Source organism: Meles meles, chromosome 9 (assembly GCF_922984935.1).
Source record: "Meles meles chromosome 9, mMelMel3.1 paternal haplotype, whole genome shotgun sequence".
NCBI lineage: Eukaryota > Metazoa > Chordata > Mammalia > Carnivora > Mustelidae > Meles > Meles meles.
Window position 1 is genome coordinate 653,255 of NC_060074.1, and position 25,515 is coordinate 678,769.

Consider the following 25,515-nt stretch of genomic DNA (forward strand, 5'->3'; position numbering starts at 1 on the left):
TATTCAAGAGAATGCAACTGTTTAATGCCCTAAAAAGAGAGCATTTATTTATAAATTCATTTCAGCATTTCTTATATTTTTCTGTATGTGTGATATTTTAAATTCTTCCATGAATTTGTAGTAACATCTTATCCCCCATCAGTGAATGAACTAAACAAATTCTTTGACATGTTTTCATTTTATATATGTGTCATCATTATGTTCTTTTTAAAAAATTATCTTTAAATACTTCCTTTCCTTCTTTTTCTTTCTGCTATTCAAAACAAAACTATGTAATGGAATATAACGGAAAGAGGAGAAAAATCCCTGTATATTGTCCAATGTCTGACCATCCTTTCCCTTCTTTCAGCCTAGGAAGGAATTTGAATATATTGCAGTTTATTTGGAGTTTTCTAGCTTGAAAAACAGATTCATAATCTTTTTTTTTTCAAACTCATAGTTTTAAAAAATTGGTTTGTGGTACGTTTTACTTGCTATTGAAGATTATGAAGAGAATAATAGAGATAGAGTTATTGATTTTAAGTAGTATTCCATTGACTGCTGTAAAGAACTATGATTATAAATTATTCAGCACTTCAGCACACATGAGTGAAAATCAACTTTAACTCACATACTTTTAACATTTTCATACAATCAAAAAATTAAGATATACACTAAGTAGACATAACATGACTTATTTTAATTGATCAGAATATATTGTTTATGAGTTACAGATAAAAGAAATGGTGGTTTCTATTAGCCGACTAAAACCAAAAGAAAATTAAAGTAAGTTCACCTTTTAAAAAAATTATGAGCAATAATTCCAGCACTACACCTACCACTAATTCTGCATACACTGGACTACAGCTGAGCAAACGCAAGTTCCAGAAGGGACATTTTACAAATAAATACACTGGAAAATAACTTTGGAAAATTCAAAAAGGACAGATTAGAATTCTTTTTAATTAAAATGTAACTTTCACAAGTACAGAAAAATAGATCTACATTTTGAAGGTTGGAAATTACCCCAATTAGTTTTTAGAGACCAAAAAAGTTCCCTTTTAAAAAGTATTGATTTTATTTTTCTTCATAAGTAAGACATAAAGGAGATCTTAATAGCACTACAGATTTAGAAAAGTCTAATATTTAAAAATATTACTCATAAAAAATATGGGTACAAAAATAACACTGAGTAATTATTGGATGCTTTCATTTGAAGACTGCAGTAGATGATTCTTGGCCAGAAAGGAAATCTGATCTGAACTTAATATGATAAAAGCACAATGAAAAATACTGGAAAATTACATATAACTTTAACAGAATGCTCATGGAGAGTTGACATTTTCTATGTCATTTATGGTTGACACTTGACAGTTTGGAAGAAGGAGGAAACGTGAACAGTATTGAGCAAAGGATTTGAATCTGTGTCTTTGAGTAGTCATAGCTAAAAAGTGAGTTTATTTCAAGGAATTTTTGTATAATTTAGATAATAGCAAGTCCAGAACAGCCAAATTCTTTAAGACAGTTGCAATAAAATCCACAAATTTGAAACTAACAGTAAACCTCTGCATGTATAAAGATAAATTATGAATCTGTCGACCAGACCATTCAATATTTTAATTCTTGCAGATTTAGGTGATCTCCTGGACAATTTCAAATGACTACTGAACTCACAATCCGTTGGCAGCTTAAGAAAGAAGCTATGATTACTAAGTCATTAGTTTAATCCATTTAAACAAATTAACCCACTAGGAAATCATATACACATAGTGAATTCTCCTCAAATTGACTTTTACTAATTGAAGGCATTTTTGTTTTCCAGAAATTTGAGTGGAAAATAACATTAGGGAATATGAATCCCATTTAAATATCACTTTAATTCATTAGTAAGGTTTTCGTCCATCTTAATTACTCCCTGAACCTTCTGAAAAGCCTTCTTCACTGACACATTCAAGTCTTTCACTGATTTTTTAGTATCGTACTATCACAGCAGCTCTATTAAAGCATTGTATATGATATATACACATATATAGTATTCCTCTAGCTGTGTTTTTAAAAAAATAGTCTGGAACATTTCCAAAGCCATATATATTTATACAGTAAGAGTCAGAAAAGTAATATTTTTATGGGTGTAAAAACCTTAAGAGTGGCACTTTGACATTTATTACTGTAGGAATCCTTTAAAGTTTCTGGATTAGAATGCAAGTTCGTCGTCAAAATAAAAGGAGAAATATGTCAAACATACTTATTATTAAGTTATTAAAGAATCACCTAAGCTAATGTAATAAAACAGTGGCCTTGAGTTTTTTTAATAAATATTTTATATCGTATCATAGATATTTCTATTCTCTTGGTTCTCAAACTTCTGATGCTGGCATCTGGTTGTCTTTAAAATATTTACCAAAATTCCAGACTCTTTTTTCTTATAAAATCAGCCCAGACACAGTATCAGATATCAACAAGCATACATTGTTACATTATGATTTGTTTTTTAAACTTATCTAGATTATATGCATTTGATTGAAGACTATAAAATAGAATAACAGTATTTACAAGCTTATTTTTACAACACTTTTTTTTTTTTTTTACAAACTTCCAAGAAAATTAGAAATCCTTCACTGATTTCCTTCATGTAAAATAACTGCTAATTTGTCTACACAGTAGAAATGGAAGGGGCAAAGTTTCTATTTACAAATACAGGGAAACTGACTCCCTCCCACTTGTGTAGTAAGATAGGAAAGTAGCTGACAAGTTGTTTGTAGCATCAACCAAGATGTCTCCCTAGTGACCACAAAGTAGGATTGTGCGTCCTACAAACTATTCACCGAATCTCAAAATCAGACGCCGTTGGCTATGACTGTGCCGCACCAGCCAGTGGAGAGCCAGTAGCAGTTCTGTTCAGTCACTCCTCTTGGAGAGAAAAGGCTAAGCCAACAGAAATAATTACTTCTCTCTCCAGTCCGTCTGAAAGGGTAAATACAGAAAGGGCTAGAATACTTACTGGGGGGAAAAAAATCAACAGCATCAGTGAATATGGGATAAAGACTTTAAAAAGAAATGAAAAGCTAGTTTTCCCTTGGAGTCTGGAGGCCTTACCTAGCTCTCATTAGTCAGTAGGAATAGAATCATGTCCAATGTGTATGTGAACTTTGATAGTCCTACGTAGTTGTGAGTACATGCGGGGGTGTCCTAGAGCTGGTACAGACCAGCCTGTGAGAGTTGATTGTACTTGTATTTTCCCAACTTCAAGTTCAGGAATGTCAAATTTGTGGCCTGAAATCAACCATGGTGGGAATACACCACAGAAACTGGAAAACATTACAAATCAGGGTGTTTTTGTTTTTGTTTTTTCTCCCAAAGAGCTAGCTGTTAAGTATTTAACAAGACACTACTGAATCAATGTGGGGGTTTTCTTGGTGGCATCTGAGACTTTCATTGAATAGTGAAGTCTTGTGGTTGTCAGGTCATGGATCCACGTCTGTTAGTAAGGAGCAGCACAAACAGTCCCACAGTACTCCCTCGATCATCAGTCATATAACTTTTCTGGTTTTAAGGCAACATTTTCAATATCAGGGATGCTTTTTCCATTTAAGTGTTCGCTAGGACAGTCGTGACTGTAACCTGTACCATCACTGATCGTTGACACCGTGTAAGATGCGCTTCGGAGGGCATCTGTATGGGAAAAGCTGTTACCAAATTGGATTTTATATTGATTCCAATTTCTTTTCAGAATTGCTTGAACCTGTCAACCAAAAAGAAACAGAAAGAACAAGAGCAATCCATTATCTGAAATAAAGATATTGTATTTAAAAGCATAATGAAATAACTTATGTAAAACTTAAACAAAAGCATTGATGTTAGTGAATAATACTGCTTTATTTTCTTTTTTTTTTTTTTTTTTTTTTTTTTTAAAGATTTTATTTATTTATTTGACAGAGAGAGATCACAAGTAGACAGGCAGGCAGAGAGAGAGAGAGAGAGGGAAGCAGGCTCGCCGCTGAGCAGAGAGCCCGATGCGGGGCTCGATCCCAGGACCCTGAGATCATGACCTGAGCCGAAGGCAGCGGCTTAACCCACTGAGCCACCCAGGCGCCCCACTGCTTTATTTTCTTAATTAAAAGAATTAGGGGCCGCCTGTGTGGCTCAGTGGGTTAAGCCGCTGCCTTCGGCTCAGGTCATGATCCCGGGGTCCTGGGATTGAACCCCACATCGGGCTCTCTGCTTATCAGGGAGTCTGCTTCCCCCCCTTCTCTCTGCCTGCTTCTCTGCCTACTAGGTGATCTCTCTCTGTCAATTAAATAAATAAATAATCTTTAAAAAATAAATAAAATAACTAAATTGGTAACATTAGGAAATTTACATTTAGGAAATTCATTGCATTATTCTTTACTCTTAGATTCCATTAATATTTTTATGCTTTATCTTTGAAGCTGTAATAATGCAGATGAATGTATTATTGTCAAATAAGTAGTTAATCCAGACCCCCATTTCCAAGGTTGCACGTGTAACATTTAGTTTTATATCAGTATCTTAATAATAGAATGAGAAGACAATTAGTGAAAGTACAAAAGGAAAGAGAAAAGAGATAAAAAAAAAAAGAAGTTAGAGATACAGGGACTGCAAATCTTCATCATCATCATTACAAGCAGCAACTACTTTTTACTGAGTGATTATCATGTGCTAGGTATCATGCTACAGTCTGGAAAAATAGGTTGTTTTTTAAGATTTTTGTCCTCCTGAAGCTTACCACCAGAGGAAAGAAAGTGTTGAACAGGTGATTACAAATGGGATTGGCCTGTGAAAAGTTTCGGAATGTCACCACTCCCCTTTTTGATGTTTGGATCCCCCTCTAACTGGGTGAATCTGATAATTAGTGACTTCCTTCTTCTCTAGGGCTGGAGATCACGTCTCGTAGGCCATGTGACTCTGGTTTTAACTGAGCATGAGACACTAAGGTGATTTTCTTCACATTGAGTCAGTAAGCAGAAATGAGAATATTCAAATACACCTCCTACTTGGTAACCTGGATATTTCCAGGTATTGGATGATTGAGGAGACCAGTGTAGGTCTGTCTGCTTCTACTTTACCAGTATAATAGCCACATCCCTGTGACCTAAGCTAGGTCTGTCCAAAACATGTCTGGTTTTGAATGGTCTTCCCTAGGCTCTCTACTGCTCTTTGACGCTATGAATGCTACCTCGGAGGCAATCTGAGCATCACTAAAAGCAAATTTCCAGTAATACATGCACTAGAAAGATACTCATGCAATAATTGTCTACCTTGCTACTAGTTACATAGAATCCCTCAACTTTCCTTTCTCTGTATTCATTGTAAAAAATAGTATTAAACTCTAAAATAGGGCTGGTTTACTTGTCTACATTCTTTTGCCTAATAGATCTAGAAAACTTCTCCAAATTAGGAGCAATCTATTACTAATAGCTACCACAGGAGCTCTTTTAGGGAGAGGACTCTGTGGGACACTCAAAAGCCCTTGTAGAGTCTCCTGTACTTCGTCACTGAAAATGAGCACAAAGTTTTCCCGTGTCACTTGGTGTTTTACATATAGAAAAATGGGAGACACAAATACAAAGTCAGTGGGTTTCTTTAGTTATAATTCAGAATGAGTTATTAGAATTTCAGCTATTAATTACGTAATTAGAAATGCAATAAATGTGTTTTAAAGGCTGTATTTTTATGAAATTCAGAACTTCAGGACCTTTAAGCTTATTTATATATAAACGGTATCTCCTTGTCAATTTTCTTTGAAATAAAAGCATTTCTAGGACAACAAATACATTTATGTTGCAAAAAGATTATATACTACTGCTTCCCTCGTGGTTTCGTAGTGTGATCCTTAATTCTCCAGTTAGCACGTTTGAACTACAGCAAATCTAAAATAATGTCTACATATGAAACATCTTCACAAGCATAAGCAAAGGACAAATGGAATGGCTTTAGAGTATGCTTTTTAAATAAATATTCAAACATTTACAGAAAAAATTACCTTTGGTCGAATATCTAGATACTTCTGATGGGAATTGCTTTTGATCCTGATTTTCTGCTAAATTCATTTCTCTTCACTTTGTTACTAAATGATGGACGGACTGAATGCATTTACTATATGGTTTCCATTTGAAAGGAAATGGAGTGTAACTTTATACAAAATATTCTACATCAATGTTGGCAAGCAGCTGATAAGAAGAAATATTTTAGCTGTGAATGTAATAATTATGTTCTTAAAAATGAAATGAATTCAATGAATTCAATTCCAACAGTCAAAATGGCTTCTGAAATATCTGACTTCTCTTGAAATCTCTGTTTTGATTGCAGTCATCACCCTATTGCTCCCTTATGACTCAATCATCAGAAAAACCATGGAAGTTCCGTTTCCTGAACTGTGGGGACTTATTTATTGAGGTTAAAAATGAACCTAATTAAAGCTCGGGCCTTGTCAGGCATTTGTTTGTGTTATTCTCTGTAAGGATTTGTTTTTCACCGGCTTCCTCTAACGCAGCATCATCCCTGTTCAACAGAACACTGAAGTGGCCACTCTTAAGACACTTTCAATGAGAAAACGGTAATGGGAAAGGAGAACAGGAAACTTGCCATTGGAAGGGAAGGTAGCCTGATGTTATTAAAGATATGGAAATATTTTTCATTGTGTTACACGAGTGTTATACAAATAGTGAGGCCGACTGTTTTTAGAATTAACAACTTCATAGGCCCATTAGCATTTGATAAGGAATCAACTCTATACTCCTCAACCTAAGTTAATGAAAAAATAGTTACTAGAGCTTCGTATAAAAATGCTACCTGGTGGGGCACCTGGCTGGCTCAGTGGGTTAAAGCCTCTGCTTTCGGCTCAGGTCATGATCCCAGGGTCCAGAGATCGAGTCCCACATCGAGCTCTCTGCTTAGCAGGAAACCTGCTTCCTCCTCTCTCTCTGCCTGCCTCTCTGCCTACTTGTGATCTCTGTCTCTCAAATAAATAAATAAAATCTTTAAAAAAAAATGCTACCTGGTTCTCATTATAGAATACGGGTTTGGTTATTCTCAGTAAATCTTTTTGTTCATTTTTTACACTTTATAAAGTACCTTCCTCAGGTGTCGTTAGATTGACCTCCGAGGCCAGGGAGGACCTTCCAATCATCTCTAGTTGATGCTAACAGTCCCCACTTTCGGCTGCGTGGGCTGGAGGTGAGATGAATGTGGCCTGAGCATGTATCGTGCCGCAATTATTTAACTAGTGAGAATTGTAAATAGGAATATTTTGGCTAAAAAAATAAAAACAACGTGAGAGTCAAAACAATAAAAAGAAGAAGAAGAAGAAGAAGAAGAAGAAGAAGAAGAAGAAGAAGAAGAAGAAGGAGAAGAAAAGGGGTAGAGAGGAAGGAAAAGGGAAGCCCCCTGACCTCCCGCGGAAAGCAAGGAGGAAACGTAAGCGTGAGCGATGATTTTAAGAAGGACATGGCATAGTTGGAACCACACAAAACGAATCTGGCCGCTGTCTTCATGTTGAGAGTGGGAAAAACCAAGAGGCTAAGAGGCAAAAGAGGAGGGATTATAGTATTTCTTAAGATGAGAAATGAGTCATCCACATGACGGAACTGTATCTTGAGAGATGAAGAAAAGGGGACACATATTGGAGATGTTGTAAAGGACCAAAGGATTTGGCAACAACTAGGCTCAAAAGATTCTGTATTATTGTAATTTTTTACTGCCAACATTTTCTCAATTTTAGGACACGGCAGGAGATCACAGTCTCTGTCTCTTCTGCTCGCACGGAGAGAGTGCAACCAGAGCGCCGGGCACCCGTTGAGATATTCCCTAGGCAACCTTCCCAAACAGAAAGTCCGGTTTGAGATTGACTCCAACGTGATTAATGCTTCCATTCGTATTTGTATTTTTGAAAATGAATGATTTGACAGATCTAATACGGAATCTGTAAGGTCCTGGTGATAAACTAAGGGAGCGTATGGTGCTAAAAGCTCTATATTCCTGCCCCACACTGATCTTTGTGAGACTCGTGTAAGGAACTTGCTTCATTTCCTTTTAATAAAAGTAGACGCCGAGGCTCCAAGAGGTTCAGAATATTGCCCAGAGTATTACAGCCAGGAGCGGAGCGGCGTCCTCGGATTTAAGTGCACTGATCTGTACCTGTGCTCTTATTCTACCCTGCTTCCCATTACAAAACCTCTCACTGGTGATTAAGATTTGTACACTTAGAAATTACCCTTCGTAAAAATGAAGTCTTTCTGCAAGTGGAGAGCTGTATTGTTCATATTCTCTGTGGTCCATTTCTTTCTCGTCTATTTTTAACTGTAAAAGCCTATATAGGCAGCAGATGGGATTGGCTAATCCAGCTCATGCAATCATATGTTTACAGAGGTACATAATAAATGCTATTTGAATTTTATTATTGAAACGAATGATTTATCTATTCTTCCTCATTGAATTTTGCATTTGTACTTCTCATTGACTTCAGAAAAAGTCACTCTTGTACACTGTACAGCAGAAAACCATAGAAACACCACTTAAAGACATGAAATATAGCCCACTATGTTTGACAGTTCTAGACTGCATTATAAATAAATAAATGAAATAAAATTTTCTAAAATCAGTTTAATAAAATCAAACATGAAATTTCATTATATGCTAAGAGAAAGTAATAAACTATTATTAGGCAAAGGAAAGCAATATTTTATAGTTTTTCATGACATGCACCTGATTTCTAATGTTGGTTTTTTTTTTTAGGACTAGTTCTCATAAAGTTACACCTACTGGTTCATACGTTTCCCACCTGAAGCTTTGTGATAAGCTTCACGGTTACCAAGTATTTGAGTCTCACTCAATTGCTATCTAGATTTCTAAACTTGGTTGAATTTCCCAATATCCTCCAACAGGTTGAAATTTGTCAAATAGATTAAAAACATAAAGAGCTAAATCTGTACAGCCCAAATCACTGAGCATGAAAACCACAGCACCAGCTTCTAAAACACCTGAAGCTTCTAACTCAGAAAGCCTTGGATAAAAATCTTGAAATATCCAAGAGCACATTGCCCTGTTACAAATTACAGCATTCTGCTCGCATAAGTTTTCTAACTGACTGCATGTCCTCCCTGCATAACTCAGAGTTTAATTTTTTTTAAATCTTTTTGTAACCACCATAAAACTATTTTCCAAAACCACATTGTGAGCCAGTCAAAACAAAAAACAGAGAAAGGGGGAAAATGAAAATGAGCCAATTCTATTTCCTCTTAGAGTGTATGTTTTATGAGGTTAAGGATTGTCTAGCACACTGTACCTAGGACACAAGCCAGGCTTAATGGGATTAGTGCAAAATGTAGGTCAAAGACTGCATGACAAAAATCATTGATGGACTATTTTATTTTTAAGATTGTATTTACTTAATCGAGAGAGAGAGTGAGAGAGAAAGAGAGCATGAGAGGAGAAAGGTCAGGGGGAGGCTCCATCCTGGGACTCCAGGATTAGGACCCGAGCCAAAGGCAGTTGCTTAACCCACAGAGCCACCCAGGAGCCCCCAGTGGACTATTTCAAAGTGAGGCTGGATTTGTCCTGCTCTTGAATTCCTGTATGACCCAAGCCTTTGGGAAATAGAGTTTCATCCATGAAAAGAGATTCTATATTTTTTTCATGATCAAAATTGAATTTGGAGTAATTATCCCTAGGGAATATAAAATTGTCTTTCTTTTTAAGAAAAGGATAGATTGCAAATATAAAATGATAAAAGGAATAAAAAGGATTACCATACCTCTCCATTAAAGAAACAGAAAATTGTAGAAACCAAAAGGCCCTGTAAAAGAAAAATAGAATTTTCTGATTCCAAATGGAAAAGATACATTATTTGTAACAACTTGCTACACACATTGTCAAAACTAAACCAAAGCTATAGGCAATTTAATGCCCAATTTCACAAGCTGCCTTCCTGATTCAAGAGTGCCTCACCTGGTAGTGCATAAGGATGTGCATGACGTAATCATATGTCTCCTCCGCGATCCTCCCTTCCGGCCGCCACGGAATCAGCACAAACTCAATGCCGAGCAATGGCACCAGGATAAGCGTAGCTCTCACGGCTTTCATGTAGAGATTGGATTCTGCTTGGTGGGTGACTTTTAGCTTGGTAATGAGAACACGCACAATATTCAATAGAAAAAAAAGATTCACCTGAAAAAAATAAAATGGCATATTGAAAATTATTTCATATTTAATATTAAGCATTTTTGAAGGATTCTTTGATTTTATAAGTCATAGATTATTTTCCATGTACAAGAATATGTTCTACTGCAGAGAATATACACCTAATATGTTAATTTGTATTTCTAGAATTGTGATTTATTAATTTAAAAAGCACATCAGTGTTAATGGACTTAAGTTTTTGAAAAATAGAATTTATGGTGGAATTATTGTGAGCCACATTCAGTTAAGGAACACCTGAGTGTTTTTCTCAGTTCATTTTCTTACGCAGTTTTTTAAAATTTTGCAATGATCCAAAAACTAAGTATTTTGAACATTTTCAGCTGAAACAAAGAATTGTTTACAACAAATGCTAATTTGCATCATTGTTCATATTAGTACTTTCCACGTACGTATCATACCATAATAATCATTTTCGGTTTTTTTGGTTTCTCCTTCCTGTGTTTCTTTTTGTGACAGTAACCCTCACAACTGCCCAAGATAACTCTGTAAGCTGCTTTATCTTTCCAAGGAGGCCCAGCACACACCTAACCACGTCGTGTTCAACCTAGATCATTCTTGAGTTAACAATTTTGGCCTCCCACGGGGCTTTCTGTGAATTACATTCCTTAATTACATTTACTGTGTGTTAAAAACTTTCCTTAAGAGAAATCATTCTCTTTGAAAGGGAGTTAGAAAATGTCAAAGTTATAAGGTGGGTAACTAATTCCTCAGGAAATGGAGTCTGCTTTGATACATCTCGTGCTCTCTTACCGTGAACACGGCTGTCTTACGTTCATTCAAGTCAAGACCTTTCATGCCGCTCTGTTTTCTCTGTGCCCATATTTTGCATCTTCCCTAAGATTGTGGCTATTCACTCCAGAGGAGCCCTCAGGGCTCTTTGGTTATTTATATCCTCGTTGCTTTTCTTCACCCTGACTTCTGGAATCTGTGCTTCGATAATCTAAAACTTGAACTACATGCTGTAGGTAATGTATATCTGCTCACCTCAGTAAATTGGAATAATAATGATAGCACCTCATTTAATACAGAAAACAATGAATAAATAACATATATTTGCTGGTTTAAGGCAGGTATTATGAAAATAACTGGGCATTAAAATAGTCCATTGCTATTCTTGGAGAACCTAATGGAACATATGCTCCCAAATTCACTACAATCCCGATGGAAACACATCTATGAAAAGTAACATGGTTGTAGGCGCAGGAATGTCTCTGCTGAAGACAAAAGCAGAATAAGCCATTTCAACAGGTGCAAGAATGAAACACGACGAACCAACACACCAGCTGCTTCCCACCCGTCCTATTACAGGCCCTTCCTAAGCACTCATGGCTGTTTTAAAGTTTTGACTAAATGGAAATTACTACCAACCCAGGAAGAAAATATAATAATGCCCTTTTATCAGCTTATAAATTTAGAATATAAAATATTTTATAATCCTTACATGCAAAAATCATAAATTATAAAATCAGTAGAAATGTTGCAATTTAGATGCTCATTCTTTGAAAATCTCTAAATGCAAAGTGCTTTTCCAAAATGACAAATCTGATGTTAAAATGCGAAACTAGGAAGTCATCCTCCTTTATTGTATGCAAATACTTCCATTTATTTTGAATAGGAATGGAAGAAGAATTTTAAATCTCAGATGAACTATATCTGAATTTCATCTATCTTAGAGCAAAACTAGTTAAGGGGAAGAAAAGAAACCTGTTTTTACTCCAGCATCAGAAAGATCACGTAACTGGTAGGCCCCACAGGACATTTTCATATCCTGGTGCCACACTCGGGTCATGAGAGGAAGCGACGTACCCCAGCACAGCGACTGCGGGAGGGTTCCGAGAAGCCATCCCAGACGAGAACAGCCAGCCACCACTTACCCATGCACCGAACTGACTTAAAAATCCCTCACTGAACACAAATTAAACGTATCCTCTCTCAACTTCCCTGTGGCAAGAGCTCAAAAGTGCTGCAGCCACTTGAATACCGTCCTGCTCAAGAGGAAATAGGACAGGGAAGTCTGAATGGAAACAAACTGATTGAGCTTGAAATATTTTATTTATAAAAGTTGTACTTAAGCATGTGACCATATAAACAATTGCTAAGGCCCCTCCCAAGACCTTGGAATTGGCCAGAACCAGTGAAGAGCCCTAGAACCTAAACAAAGACAGAACAATTTATGCTGTTAGAAAAATAGGCTCCTGTCCTTTTTTAAGCAAGAAAATGGAAAATGATTTATGCAAATACTGTGGATTTTCACTTTCTTTCTTACAGAGCAGCTCGGTGGGTTATATCTCTGTGTGATGTTCCACTCTCAAGTGCACTGTCTTCCCTGCCCTTCCAGGAGTGGCTGGCGGGGCCTTTCCACGGACGGCCCGAGTGCGATTACACTTGTCATTTGCCGGGTGCTTTCACTTAATTTCCTGAACCTCTCTGGTTTCGGCATTTGAACTGCCGCTCTGAAGAATCGGTCAGGTCTCCTGTAATAACGTTTTGCCTCATATTTGTTCTGTAAGCTCCTGGGTGGCCCAAACAGTGTTTCTTATTTCTTTGAACAGTTCTCAGAGCAGAATCGTAGCATCATGTCGAAATTACAAGAAACTATTTAAAGCATTTTTTGGGAGAGTTTATTATATTCTAGGCACTGTTGATGAGATAGATCTCATTTGATTCTTACAATGCCTCACGTGGTATCTATTCTCCTTATTCCCTAATCACAGAAGAGAAAACAACGGCACCAGGAGGTTAAACACAACGAGGTTAAGCGCACTGAGAGGTTTATACATGCCAGGCTAAGTCCTTTATAGTTATTAACTCCTTGGGCTCCTTGTTAAAAATGTGAATTGTGTAAGACTGATGAATCACAGACCTGTACCCCTGAAACAAATGATACATTATATGTTAATTTTTTTAAAAGATTAAAAATCAGTACTATTATCTTCTTTATTTCACCAGTGAGACACTTGAAATGCAGAGTGATTAGTTTAGTTGCCTAACGTCAAGCCCAGGCCTTCAGCCTCCAGAAGTTTCTCTCTAATTGTGACATGCTTTTGAGAATGGCTCCAACACTAGTTTACCATCATCGTGCGCTAAACTGCAACTAGCAAATATAGTAAAATAACAGAAGAATCTTTGTCTAAAAAAGAATTTGAAAACAAGGATTAGGAAGTTCCGAACTTTAACTGAGAAATGTAACACCTTTATGTGTCTCTGTACAACTGAGTATCAGCTGTAATTGTAATCTTGGGCATTAATTGCATCCTGGTCTCTAAGGCTTAAGAAAAAAACCATGTTAATGTGCATGAATTTATTTCCCCATGGACACAATGTAATACAAGCATTGAATGTGACTTCTGTTTCCCTGTAACCATAATTAAAAATGTCCGATGGGTGTATTCATACTGAGTGATGATCATTATCATCTGAAACAATACCTTCTTTCTCCAAATCAAAGTCTTTTTTTAATTGGACTGTGACTCTTATTACCAACATAGGTGTGTGGTTTTTCCCATTTGCCATTCCCTCACTAGATCTCTCCTCTGTCCTTCTCTGTTCTGCTCTGTGTCCCAGAGAACTCGGAGGCACCTCAAAGGACTGCGCCCCTGCCCAGGCTTCTTGCTTTCCGACATTTGCTGCGTTGGCCAAAGGGAGAACTGAACAATCAGGGAAGAGAGATGTTTGAGTAATTCTTCCTCCTTCTTCCCTGCCAGGCTGCGGTTTGGGCAGCAGATATGTTTCCCAACTCAGGCCAGACCTCCTGCTGGGCCACGCCTCCCAGCACCAGCCCACACCCCACAACGCTGTTGTGTCCTCTCTGTAGGTCTAGAGCATTAACAGCTTCCTGCAGCAGGTCCCTGGTGCCTGGCCATTCCTGATGAATTAGCTCCTTTCCTCTTCCTGCCAACACTTCAAATTAACATCTTCATTAAACTCTCTTCAATTAAACACTGCGAGCATGTCATTTACGTCCACCAGGATCCTGAAGGATACCACAGGCCAGATGAGTCAGGAAATAAAGTTGAAATACGAACAATGATGAAACAAGGAAAATTTTCGTTACATACCAGTAAAGCAGCACAAATCGGACCATGGATAATGTAGAGGAGATGGGTATCAGAACTGATCCAGCAGCTTGGGGGAAAAAACAGCAAAATTATGTTGAAGATTTTCATTTTACTTAGTTGCAATAGAAATCAGAAAGAGAGATTATCTTACTTGTCATTATAATATAAGCTTCTCGCAACAGCATGTATACAAGCAGGGATCAGTGGAAATCCTGTAAATATCAAACAAAAAGAAAATTAACAGGCAACTTTCTCTGTAGATGCAATCCCTATAATGTGGTCCCAAAATATGGATCTCAGAGGACTCTGGGAGCAAAAATAACTGGTCACTATATGCTTAATGAGTACTATTGCCTGTATAGTCAAGCAGTAAATATGGCAAATATCAGGTATTTCTATATCCAGGTCTGGGTGTCTTGTGTGTGTTTTCTCCTAATAGAAGTCATTTTGAATCAGTGCATTTCAGAACCTAAGTCCATAAATGTGCTGTTTGAGCCCCAAGGCTTAGCAGAAGTCAGGTATATTTTCTATGATATGGAATTGGTATTTATTCAATCGATGGTCTGACGTGGGAAGTTCAGACTGATCAAGTGAGAGAGATGGTTTATATATTAGGTGTTTTTCATGTTTTTAGCATTCTAAATCCGACCTTTCCAACATGAAATGAAGAAAATTTTTTTAAAAGATTTTATTTATTTATTTGACAGAGAGAGAGATCACAGGTAGGCAGAGAGTCAGGCAGAGAGAGAGAGAGGAGAAGCAGGCTCCCTGCTGAGCAGAGAACCCGATGCGGGGCTCCATCCCAGGACCCTGAGATCATGACCTGAGCTGGAGGCAGAGGCTTTAACCCACTGAGCCCCCGGGCGCCCCTGAATCAATGTTTATGAAGCTGAGCTACACTAACTGTACTGCGCACACTGCCGCGCGACTGTACGTGGCTGTGTCTGTTGTCCGGCTGGTAGACGGTAGATGGACATAGGAGAGGTAAGTGTAAGTTCAGTTATGTTTCTGGAAACTAGTCCAGCTGAATTCATTTCCAGCATTTCATATTTTGAATTATTCTAGTTGTTTTTAAAAATACACTAGAGGCACAAATCAAGAACAGTTTCTTAATTACGGAGAAAAACCGGCGGTGGCCAGCGGACAGTGGGCCTAGGGGAGCGGCTGCAGGGCCAGGTATGGAGTGCTGAAACACTACACCGTACACAGGAAACTAGTACAATGCTGAGCGTTAACTAACTCGAAATAATTAAAACCGAAAAAACGGGAAAAATATGTTAAAATGTGTCATTTGCATTGTGAATAATATTATGTCAGGAGATTCTGTGGAAAAATAGCTCTTTTGTGTGCCTTTATTCAATTACTGCTCCCTCTGTTCTTAAGATAAAAATGACATTTTTTTAAAAAATGAACTTTTTTTGACTGGAATTTCAAAGCTGGCTTGGCCAAATGCCCTCATTTTGCAAAAGGAAAAAGGAGAGTCGAACAGTATGAAGACTAGATCCTAATACATGACTTCGGCTCTGTCATGCTGGCCACTGCCTACGTAGCCAAGACACACACTGGGATACTGAATAGAAAAACCCCAACAACATTGTATTATTGACCTGTGACTATGAAAACAATGAGTCAGTGGTTCTTTGTTTAAATATTTCAATTTACAGCAATAAGCAAAGGTTGGTCACCTGATGTTGTTGAAGAATGATTAATAATAAGTATATTTTTGTTACAAAGGAGCCCTGCATCCCCTGAGAGCTTTCTTAAAAAGTGAGTCAGCAGACACCCGTAATAGCACTTACCCCAGCCAAGAAAATAATACCACATCAAGTGTTGCTTCTCTGCGAACACAGCCACCACAATGAGTGTGTGTAGGTAAATGCCTTCACAGAGCATCCAAAAGTAGTTACAGCCCATTAGGTAAAGATGAATGAACTGAGATACTTTACAACTAACCTGTGAGGAAAAAAAGAAAGCCATCAATATTTAGTTGTTCATGAATTCGCATGTAAAGCAATGGTCTAGTTTAGGTTAGTTACACAGAAACATGGAACTTTCTCTCCTCTATGAGAAATCTTTATACTAACAATTATGATTTGCAAAATGCCAGTCTTCATCCTGATCTGATGGGGCTTCTAAAGTTTTTAAACACTGACTCTAAAGTTTTATAATGGTATACCTCCCAGGAAATGTGTAAATTCCAAATTTATTACAGCAAATGGAGGTGTATTTTCCAAATACATTTTTTCATGAAAAATGGTCAATAATTAAAAGTCTTCCAAATTACTGCTACCAATGCAATTAGTTAGTAAATGATAACCTAATGGGCTCATATTTTATATTATTCATATATGAGGTTGATGATTTCATGTAAGTAAAAAGAAGAAAAAGTTATGGTTTCCTTCCTCTTTTCCTGAGATATTCACTTTCTCTTCTCTATTCTTTAGGAGATCAGAAGAGGAAGCTTCAAATACAGGGTAAAATAAGCATGAAGGAGTAAGAGATTGATTTTGCTTCCTTAGAGAGGAGAGTAAACTTAAAACTCTCAGAAATATGTGGCCAGTTACTCCCAATGGCTCTAGTCTGGTCAATAAATACTTAGTGGCAATTATCATTATTTGTGAAATAAATATTTTTTCACTAAAAAGAAAATTGGAAGGGAGGTACACTAGAAAATAAATATTGGGTTCTCATAGAACAGTAATCATGACATGTGCCTATTAGTTAGCTTAAAATACTTTTAACATGTTATTTTATTTAATCCTGAATTCTGTGTGGCGTAATTTATCGTCACATATTTTACAGATAGAAAACTGAGAAGTTAAGTGATTTGCTAATATTCATGCAACATCAATCAAAGCTATACCCTGAACACAAGTCTTGTAACTACTATTTTGTTTCATGATTACACACAATGCCTTCTGCCGTAGGGCATTTATAAGACCCGTTCTTCCATTAAACACATTGGCAGAATGCATACATTAAGCTTTAAGTACCTTGATGTCAAATATCACGTTATATTAACAAAGTCTTTCTTCTCAAGGGTAAAAGTGAGTTATTCAGCTATATTATATAGAAATAACGGACTTCAGCTTCAGATTTTTACCTAGAAGCATTTTTATTTAGAAACAGTTTTTAGGCGTGCATATCTAATTGGGCTTCTTACTCCTGATTTCACGTAAAAAATTTATCTGTAAGCCACCATGATAAAAAGAACTTAAAACATGCTTCAGAAAAGTGTTTTTATGAAGGGCGTTGCTGATATAAACAAACAATAAATTTTCCAAGAATATATTAAAAATATATTACAACTCGCAATTTGTACGTTAAACACAAGGTATATCTAAACGTGAGCCTTGGACTCTCGTCCTGCAGCTTCATGGCAAAACTTCTGATCTCGTTGCTCTAGAGAAAATCGCTCTAAAGCGGTAGATCATCGGCCAATTTTTTATGCTGCTGGTTCTATCCCAGGGTGTCTCCTCACCCAGTGAGGCTGGAGTGGAACGGACACGAGATCAAGCAATCCGGACACACGTGTGCAAACAAGGCAGGGAATTGTAGGGTTTTGGAAATTATCCTAAAACACACGTAAAACACATAGGAAAGTATTGTTTATTGACCACTGAGTGAAAATTCCTTCCCTTCCGTGATTCCATTAATAGATAACTTAATCTTTAAAAAAACTACTTTACGTACACCATATATACATACGCTCTTCCACAGACCCATATCCAAAACTCTAGTGTGGATACTATAAACATTATGAGAGCAGATAATTTTAAATACTTGGAAATGTGTTTGTTATTTATGCAGATACTTTAAATACAGCTCACATATGCATATAGTTTGCATAAAATATATACACTTACACAAGTAAATTTTAGCTTATGTTTTAAAATATGGCTTTTGGGTATTATGACAGTCCCTGTACTTATTTTTATGTGTCTTTCGATACTCATCCTAAAAATCGTGCTTCCAGAAACAGACCCCAAAATACAGAGAACAAACCATGTACGGTTACCAGGGATGGAGGCTAGGGGAGCAGGAGATGAGTAGACTGGGTAGACGGGGCGGGAAGTCCAGGCTTCCAGGTACGGCGTGAGTGAACCGTGGGAATGGAGGGGACAGCACGGGATGACAGTCAGCGACCCTGTGCTGCTGGTGGATGATAGATGAAGAGGGGCTACTCTTGTGGTGAGCAGAGCATACAGAGTTGTTGACTCGCTAGGCTGTACGCCTGAAACGCATGTGTGAACTATACTTCAGTTAAAAAAAAAATTCTAAAGAAAAACAAATTGTACTTCCAAAGGTATGATAAGGAAATAATTTATAAATATTTGCTGAGATACCAGGACCTGGTAGAGTCCTTTAAAAGTTTCATGTTAAGGCCCTTTAACATTACATAGGGGATGTACAATTCATTTTCCCCTGGTTTTATGAACTATTTAAAGTCACTTGATCCCAAATATATAATTTAATTAAAATGTTTCTATTTTCATGCCTTGTGTTTTCTAACTACATCTGTAGCTAGTTGTTTTGATTGATTTTTTAAATTCTATGGAGTATATGTTACGTGTTCATAAACCTTATGTCCCACCAGCAGGAGGATTCTAGCCATAACAGGAGGTGAAGATGTGTACAACATGTATAAATAATTGAAGCAAGAAATGTATTCCTCCTTTTGACAGTCAACCTCTATAGCTTGGAAAGATTGAGACGTATTTACCTTTAGAGTATAGATACATTACTCTCAGAGGCCAGACCTTCGGATACGTATACGGGTACTTACACACATTTACGTGTATCGGGATCCCTGCCCGCTACCCCGCACTCCAACACCCTCAACATTTCTTTCCCTCTAACCTCTTGAACCTAAGGGCACAACCTCATTTTACTTACAGGATTTGTGGCCACTAAAGCCTGGTTGTTGGCCACTGCAGTGAGATGAATGATTGTTACAACAGAGTTACAAACGAAAGAGAAAAACAGATTTTTGTGCAAGGTAATCCTTTGGCAACTTAGGCTCCTAAAAGGCAAAAGAAATCAAATATTTTATTTTTATTAATAATCATTCAAAGAAGATACATTCACAATTCATAGTAGGTGTTCCAAATCTGGAAGAATTATTTTATTCTCCCCAAGATTGACTCACGATAAAATCTTAATTAGGGAAAACCTATAGTTCCTTAAAAGAGAGACAAACGAGTTGTTTCAGGACAGGCAGACATTCATAAGAATAGAAAATTGCCCATACAAATATTCTACATACATTTCTTCTGTGAATCTCTCAACATGATTAATATTTTGATTTATTCTGAAAATGTAGAAACTCAGGTTCGGTGAAGTTAATTGATAGAAAGATCCTGCAGGTAATCAGTTTGAAAACTTTGGATTTGTCTGTCAGAATCTTACACAGAAAATGCTGTTTTCATTATACCACATAGGTTGTTCTGTTTATGAAGCCTGTTTATGAATGTTTATGTAAGTAAAATGAGGGCGCCAGGGTGGCTCAGTGGGTTAAGCCTCTGCCTTCAGCTCAGGTCATGGTCTCAGGGTCCTGGGATCGAGCCCTGCATCACGCTCCCTGCTTGCCAGGGAGCCTGCTTCCTCCTCTCTCTCCGCCTGCCTCTCTGCATACTTGTGATCTCTGTCTGTCAAATAAACAAATAAAATATTAAGAAAAATAAGTAAAAGGAAATGCTAACTGTAGTTCGTTGAAAACAATTTTAATTTTTTGTGTACACTGAAGCTTCCTTCTCTCGACACTGTGATAGTGAATATTTCTGTTCCTCTCAGAATTCCCACTTTTTTGATCACTCTCCTCCCACATCAGTCTGGTTTGAACATTAATGACTTAAAAATGACCTGCTGGCATCTATGCTTCTAAAGATGTAGTTATCGTAGGTCCACTAGCAAAAAAAAAAAAAAAATTGCTTGTTACTCTCTTACTCTATGATAAATTGAAATACTGCATCTTTCCCTCTGAAGGCCAAGATAATGCCATAATATGGGCAAAGTTTTGAAAAATGAAATCCTTTTGTAAGTAAAATATTTAATATAAAATCCAAACAAATACTTAAGAAGATTCATGGAATCATTTCAGAATACAGAAATAAAGTTTATTTTGAGTGTTTTATAAAACCATCTAACTAATGTGGTCAACATGGATAATCTAGCCTGTATAATGCAAACCAAACACTTCTGCTTTAGAAACCTTGGTAACCCCTTTAGCTGCTCATATGGTTGTGTCGAACTGAACCATTGCAAAACAGACCAACTTTGTGTGAGTCCAACGATCTGTAATATTAGCCTGTGGCTATTGTTTTGGCTTCTTCCATCCTCTAGGTTCTGTGCAACTTAAATGCAGACAGATGCTATCTGACATGCGTTTTCTATCAATGTCTAATGGTAAAAATGCTCAAATTTTTCTAGTTATGTATGTTGTTTTTCTCTAAACATATTCGTTAACACATGTAAGTTCATCAGTATGAATAAAATCAATTGGAAAATGGAAACCAAAATATGAACTTGGTAATAAACACATTGGTTTGTCTAAATAAAACCCTAAAAATACCCAGGTTTTTTTCAGATGTTAACCTGAAACCAGTTTCACCTACTCTAAGCTTTAAAATGTGCTTATTTTACTCAAAATATTAAAACAATTGTTTTATACACTTGGAGAACGTTTTACAAAAAGCGCTCTGCTTTCTTTATGAGTTATAATACCTCTTTCCCTCTGAGCAGACCCACAGAACAGAAAATGTGGTCTGTGGGTTTGGGTTGTCTCCATTTCATATTTTTGCATACAATTATTTTAGGACCCTGTTTCGGGATGCGATTTGACAAGCAGGTGGTAGAGGCGGCTAAGGCCGCGGCGCAGCCGTCCTTCACTCTCCGCGGGTCAGGCCTCCACCCACTCCAGTTCTCCTTCAGCCTGTTGGGCCTGGGTAGCGTCCGTCAGTACAGACTCCAAAGACAGCTTTGAAATGGGCCTGAGACTGCATCTGAACTGTGTTACCCCCTGACCCTATGACCTCGGGAAAGTTACTTGAAAACTCTAACCCTTAGTTTCTGCATCTGTAAAATAGGGATAACAATGGTACTTCTGGGATTGGCCGCAAGGTGAAGCGAGAGTAACCCTGTCTAGTGCTCAGCCTGGGATCTCAGCACGTTAAGTGAGCTATTGCTTTTTCAACATGGTTACTGTACGGCTGATTTTTGTCAAGTTCTCTAAGGATTTTCTCTCAGAAATAACACAGTAGCATCAAGGTTCCCCTTTGTCATCTAAACTGTCACATTCTAAGTAGCACAATGGAACAGTGAAGTGCCGTCTTCTCGTCGCAAAGCAGAAGAATGTAGCACTGGAAAGACAGTTTCCTATGAGGAAGGGCAATCGATGGAGCAAACGGACTAGTTTCCCAAGGAGTCTCCTCCTTCCCAGAGTTGTCCCCACATGACCGCTTTCATTATCATACAGGCCCCAAGTTTTAAAGATTTACCTATTTGAGAAACACAGAGTAAGCACAGGTTGGGGGGGGCAAAGAGGCGGAGAGAGGGACCATCTCAGGCGAGTCCCCCTGAGCCCGGAGCCCCATGCGGGCTCCGACGCGCCATCCTGAGAGTCTCGAGCCGAAATCAAGAGCAGGACCTTGAGGCAACGCATGCAGCCCAAGTACTGAGCTGCTCCGTGTTCAAACTCGGCCACAACACGAACAAAACACTTGCCTTTGCTTCCCATTTGGATGTGAGGGAGAAATTTCCGGACTGCTTTCACTCAGTCCTGATCCTGAGCAAAATCAGTGACAAAAAGAGCAAACACAAGCAAGGTAAAAACTACCCAGGCTGCAGGGTCCTGCTTTCTCAACGCGGGTGTAACGGATTTAACTCCGTAATGCTGAGCCGTTTCCCAAGAAAGCACAGACCACGTATCTGGGAAGAAAGCTCGTGCCGGCTGGGTCACGGCCAGAAGAGCAGGCCGAAGGCAACCAAGGTGTTAAAAGGAAACGCAGGACAGCCATCTGCTGTCTGCTGAAGGGGACACGGAGCTGACGGTTCACCTGGTTAGGTGTGACCTAAGCTAGGTACGAGCTCTACCGACGGCTTCCGAGGCTGCCGGTGATCCCCTCCGTCAGGTTAGAGAGAGGACAAGAGTGTCAGCCAAGGTGGTCCCCGCAAGTCCCGGAGCCAAGTGGTTGCTCTAGCTCCGTCACACTCCCTCCCCCTCACCCCTGCCTGTCGCGGCTCCTCCGTTAAGGCAGCTGCTGGACACGGGCTGCAGAAGGAGCAGACGGGCGCCTGTTGTGGGCTACATGGCTTTCTCACGTATGAGCTGCCCCATGCCAGAGCTCTCCCTGGTCTTCTGATGGGCAGGAAACCAAGGGGAGAAATGGGCTTTCTGAATACCTGTGACTCTTACACTCCCCCAGATTTCAGAGATAAAATTCATCGTAATAGCTGCCACCATTTATTGAGCTTTTAGAATACCCCGGACCCAGAGGTAAGTACTTCACATTCATGAGGTCATCTAATAACCTTGAAGCGTCATTAGCCTTCAGTAGAAGGTCAGTATGTTGCTCCAGATTACAACCCTATTAAGTCATCTGCTGAACTTGAATGTTGCATTTTAAGAAAATGTCAGGCTTTCGTCTCTTTTAATATTAATTTAATCACTATAACTATTGATGCATAAGTAATATATTGGACACTATTTCTAGAATTTGAGGAAACACTTCTGAATATTATAGATGGCCTTCACGTGGCGGTAGGGATAAATATACAAGTTACATCACGTAATTCCTGAGAGTGTTATATGCTTTTTAGTAATTAAAATAGAATTAAGAAATACAGACTGTAGCCAGAGGGGAGACTCAAGATAGACCTGAAACAGGAGAAGATAGGGGAGAAAAGCACTGCAAGCAGATTAAGAAGTTACTCAAAGTCAAAGTTCAAAAAAAAAATTGAGCTTAGAGTTTTTACAGGGCGCAAAGAACGATGTGAGTAAAGACATAGGCAAGACTCCACGTTGTTTTTTTTTTTCCCTATTCTAAGACGAAGAAAACTGAAGAGCATAATTTACTAAAAGACTTTTTGATTATAAAGCTCATACTCATTTGTGTTCCGTTTTAATGTTCTGGTAGTGTTAGCAGTGTACTATCCAGTCACGTCCGGGTTTTGTCTTCCCCAACTCCTGCAAGGACGCGGCACGTCGGAGGACTTACTGTGGTTTCTCCGCTTCTGCGGTCATGTCTGTGCGTACAGTCTAGCAAAACAAACTGTGCCCACAAGAGTAGAAAACCCAGTTGCAACCTACGTTATGACTTTGAGGAGGGCAATGGTATATTATTTATGTTCTCTAGTTCAAATTATGAAGTTTTAATCCATTCAAATGACTATCCTTTTAACCTCAAGCAATGGATCATGTGTTTTCTTAGAAGGATTTGTCATTCTGTTCCCATGAAAATGTAGTTATGCTTAAATAGCACTCACGTTTCAACTTGCTCAAGCCAAACAGATTACACCTATAAAGAAGTTGCATATTTGTCAAAAAAGATTAACATAAATATGTGACCTTTACCATTCAGTTACAGCTTTAAATAATAAATTTGCTGTTTAAAATAAGTCCAAAATCTTTAATTCAGTTATTTACTTTACGTATCCATACTTGGGACTCCTCACCGCAAACCAGTGACAGCAGTTACCTTGTAGCAGAGCTGGTTTTGTTAGAGTAAATCTGTTAGTTCTCCCGCTCTCTTGCCCTATTCAGATCGGACACTAATGAGGAATTACAGTGCTTTATTACATAATCACAGCAAGTGTTTCTAAAAAGCCTTCCAACTAAGACTTTTCAGTTCTCACCATGTTTAGTTTGAGGGGGATAGACGTTTCAGCACATTGATCAAAACTCATTAATTTGGAAATAGACTGAGCATGTTCTAATAAAATGGTACATGAAAAATTACCAATATTCAATGTTAGGTTGAGGGAAGCCTGGGATGCATAGAGCAGAATGAAATGTGCTCAGAACGGCACTGCCTCCAAGGACTGACGCGCGCCAAGGAGCTGAGAACGCCGAGATGACGCCAGTGGCCTTGAACCATGTGATTCAGGGCCACCGGCTGATTGTTTCTGAACTCGGCCGCTGTCGAACCTCTGATGGGCAGATTTGCCTGGTTTTCAACAACTTACGGAAGTGAAAGTTCTAATTTGCCAAAACAAAAACATAAGGATATGGTTTATAGAGTTAAGACTTTTTGTTCTCTATGTTCCTATGTAGGATTTCTTTGACTAGTTAGCTTTGTTTAAAATTGATTTGAAGATTGAACCATGAACAGTTTTCAGGACGAATGTGTCGCTTAAAGAAGAAAACCATACTTTGTTCTAGTTCGAGAGACATGTGAAGAAACTGGAATTGAGGTAGGTGTTCACAGCATTGGTTGGGCATGTTCAGACAAGATCTGAGAAAAAAAGGTGAGAGTGAATCACTTGTCCTGAAAAGCAGAAATATAAGCATTAAAGGATTATCTTATTAAGGAAGTTTAGCCTATCAACTGGATAGATTTTTGTTGAATTTTATTTAAAACTATCTCAATTACCTAAACATGACATCACTGCCTATATAGTTGCAAATATGCAACTTGGCTTTGAAACTACTTGGAATCAGAGTCTAAAAGTTGACAACAATTAAGATGTCAAAAATAAAAAGAACCATTTTCCCCCATACAAGTCAGATGTTGTATGTGCTCTTTTATGTGCAAGAAGACGGAGCCCTTTATCTGGGTTGAAAGTCAGAGCCAGATTTGCTCTGCTCTCCAATTTTAAACAGTAATTAAAATGTAATTTATAACTAATTCTGGTAAAGTTTATTTTTTTTTCTAAAGGGTTGTGCTTTGTTTTTCTAAGGATCATTATGAGTAAGAGTCATTGCCTCTCAGGGCTTGGCAAACCCCAAAGCTCTGTCTCTCTGTTCCCCTCCCTTTCAGTTCCTTCTCTTTTTATCTCCCGCTCTGATTCTTTCCTCTGGCTCTAACATAAAACTGAAGAATATCTGGTAAATAGTATTTTGAGCTCTCTCTTTCTAATTTAAAGCATGGATGAGTAGGAGACTTTTCTCTTTCTAAATAAACATAACAAACAACACCCGAAATCAACTTTTTTGTTTGGTTCTTGGTTTTTATTAGGACGGGTCAGAAACCCTGGATTAGCAGACCCCCAAAAACGTTACCTCTACCAAAGACGAAGCACGAACGACTGTGTTCTGGGGAAC

The 25,515-nt window shown here is 38.0% G+C and overlaps 1 protein-coding gene across 2 annotated transcripts in view; it reads right to left on the reverse strand.

Moving 5' to 3' along the window:
• Positions 1-658: 658 nt before the first annotated feature.
• CALCRL (calcitonin receptor like receptor) overlaps positions 659-25,515 on the reverse strand; it is a 97,275-nt gene continuing 72,418 nt past the window's right edge. For both annotated transcript variants that reach the window (XM_046019648.1, XM_046019647.1), the window contains 7 exons: positions 19,152-19,278; positions 16,055-16,208; positions 14,407-14,467; positions 14,256-14,322; positions 9,946-10,164; positions 9,752-9,793; positions 659-3,721 (listed from right to left, as the gene is read on the reverse strand). In XM_046019648.1, coding sequence (XP_045875604.1) covers positions 3,506-3,721; positions 9,752-9,793; positions 9,946-10,164; positions 14,256-14,322; positions 14,407-14,467; positions 16,055-16,208; positions 19,152-19,278 — 886 coding nt within the window. In that variant the 3' untranslated portion in view covers positions 659-3,505. The remainder of the gene's footprint in view (positions 3,722-9,751; positions 9,794-9,945; positions 10,165-14,255; positions 14,323-14,406; positions 14,468-16,054; positions 16,209-19,151; positions 19,279-25,515) is intronic.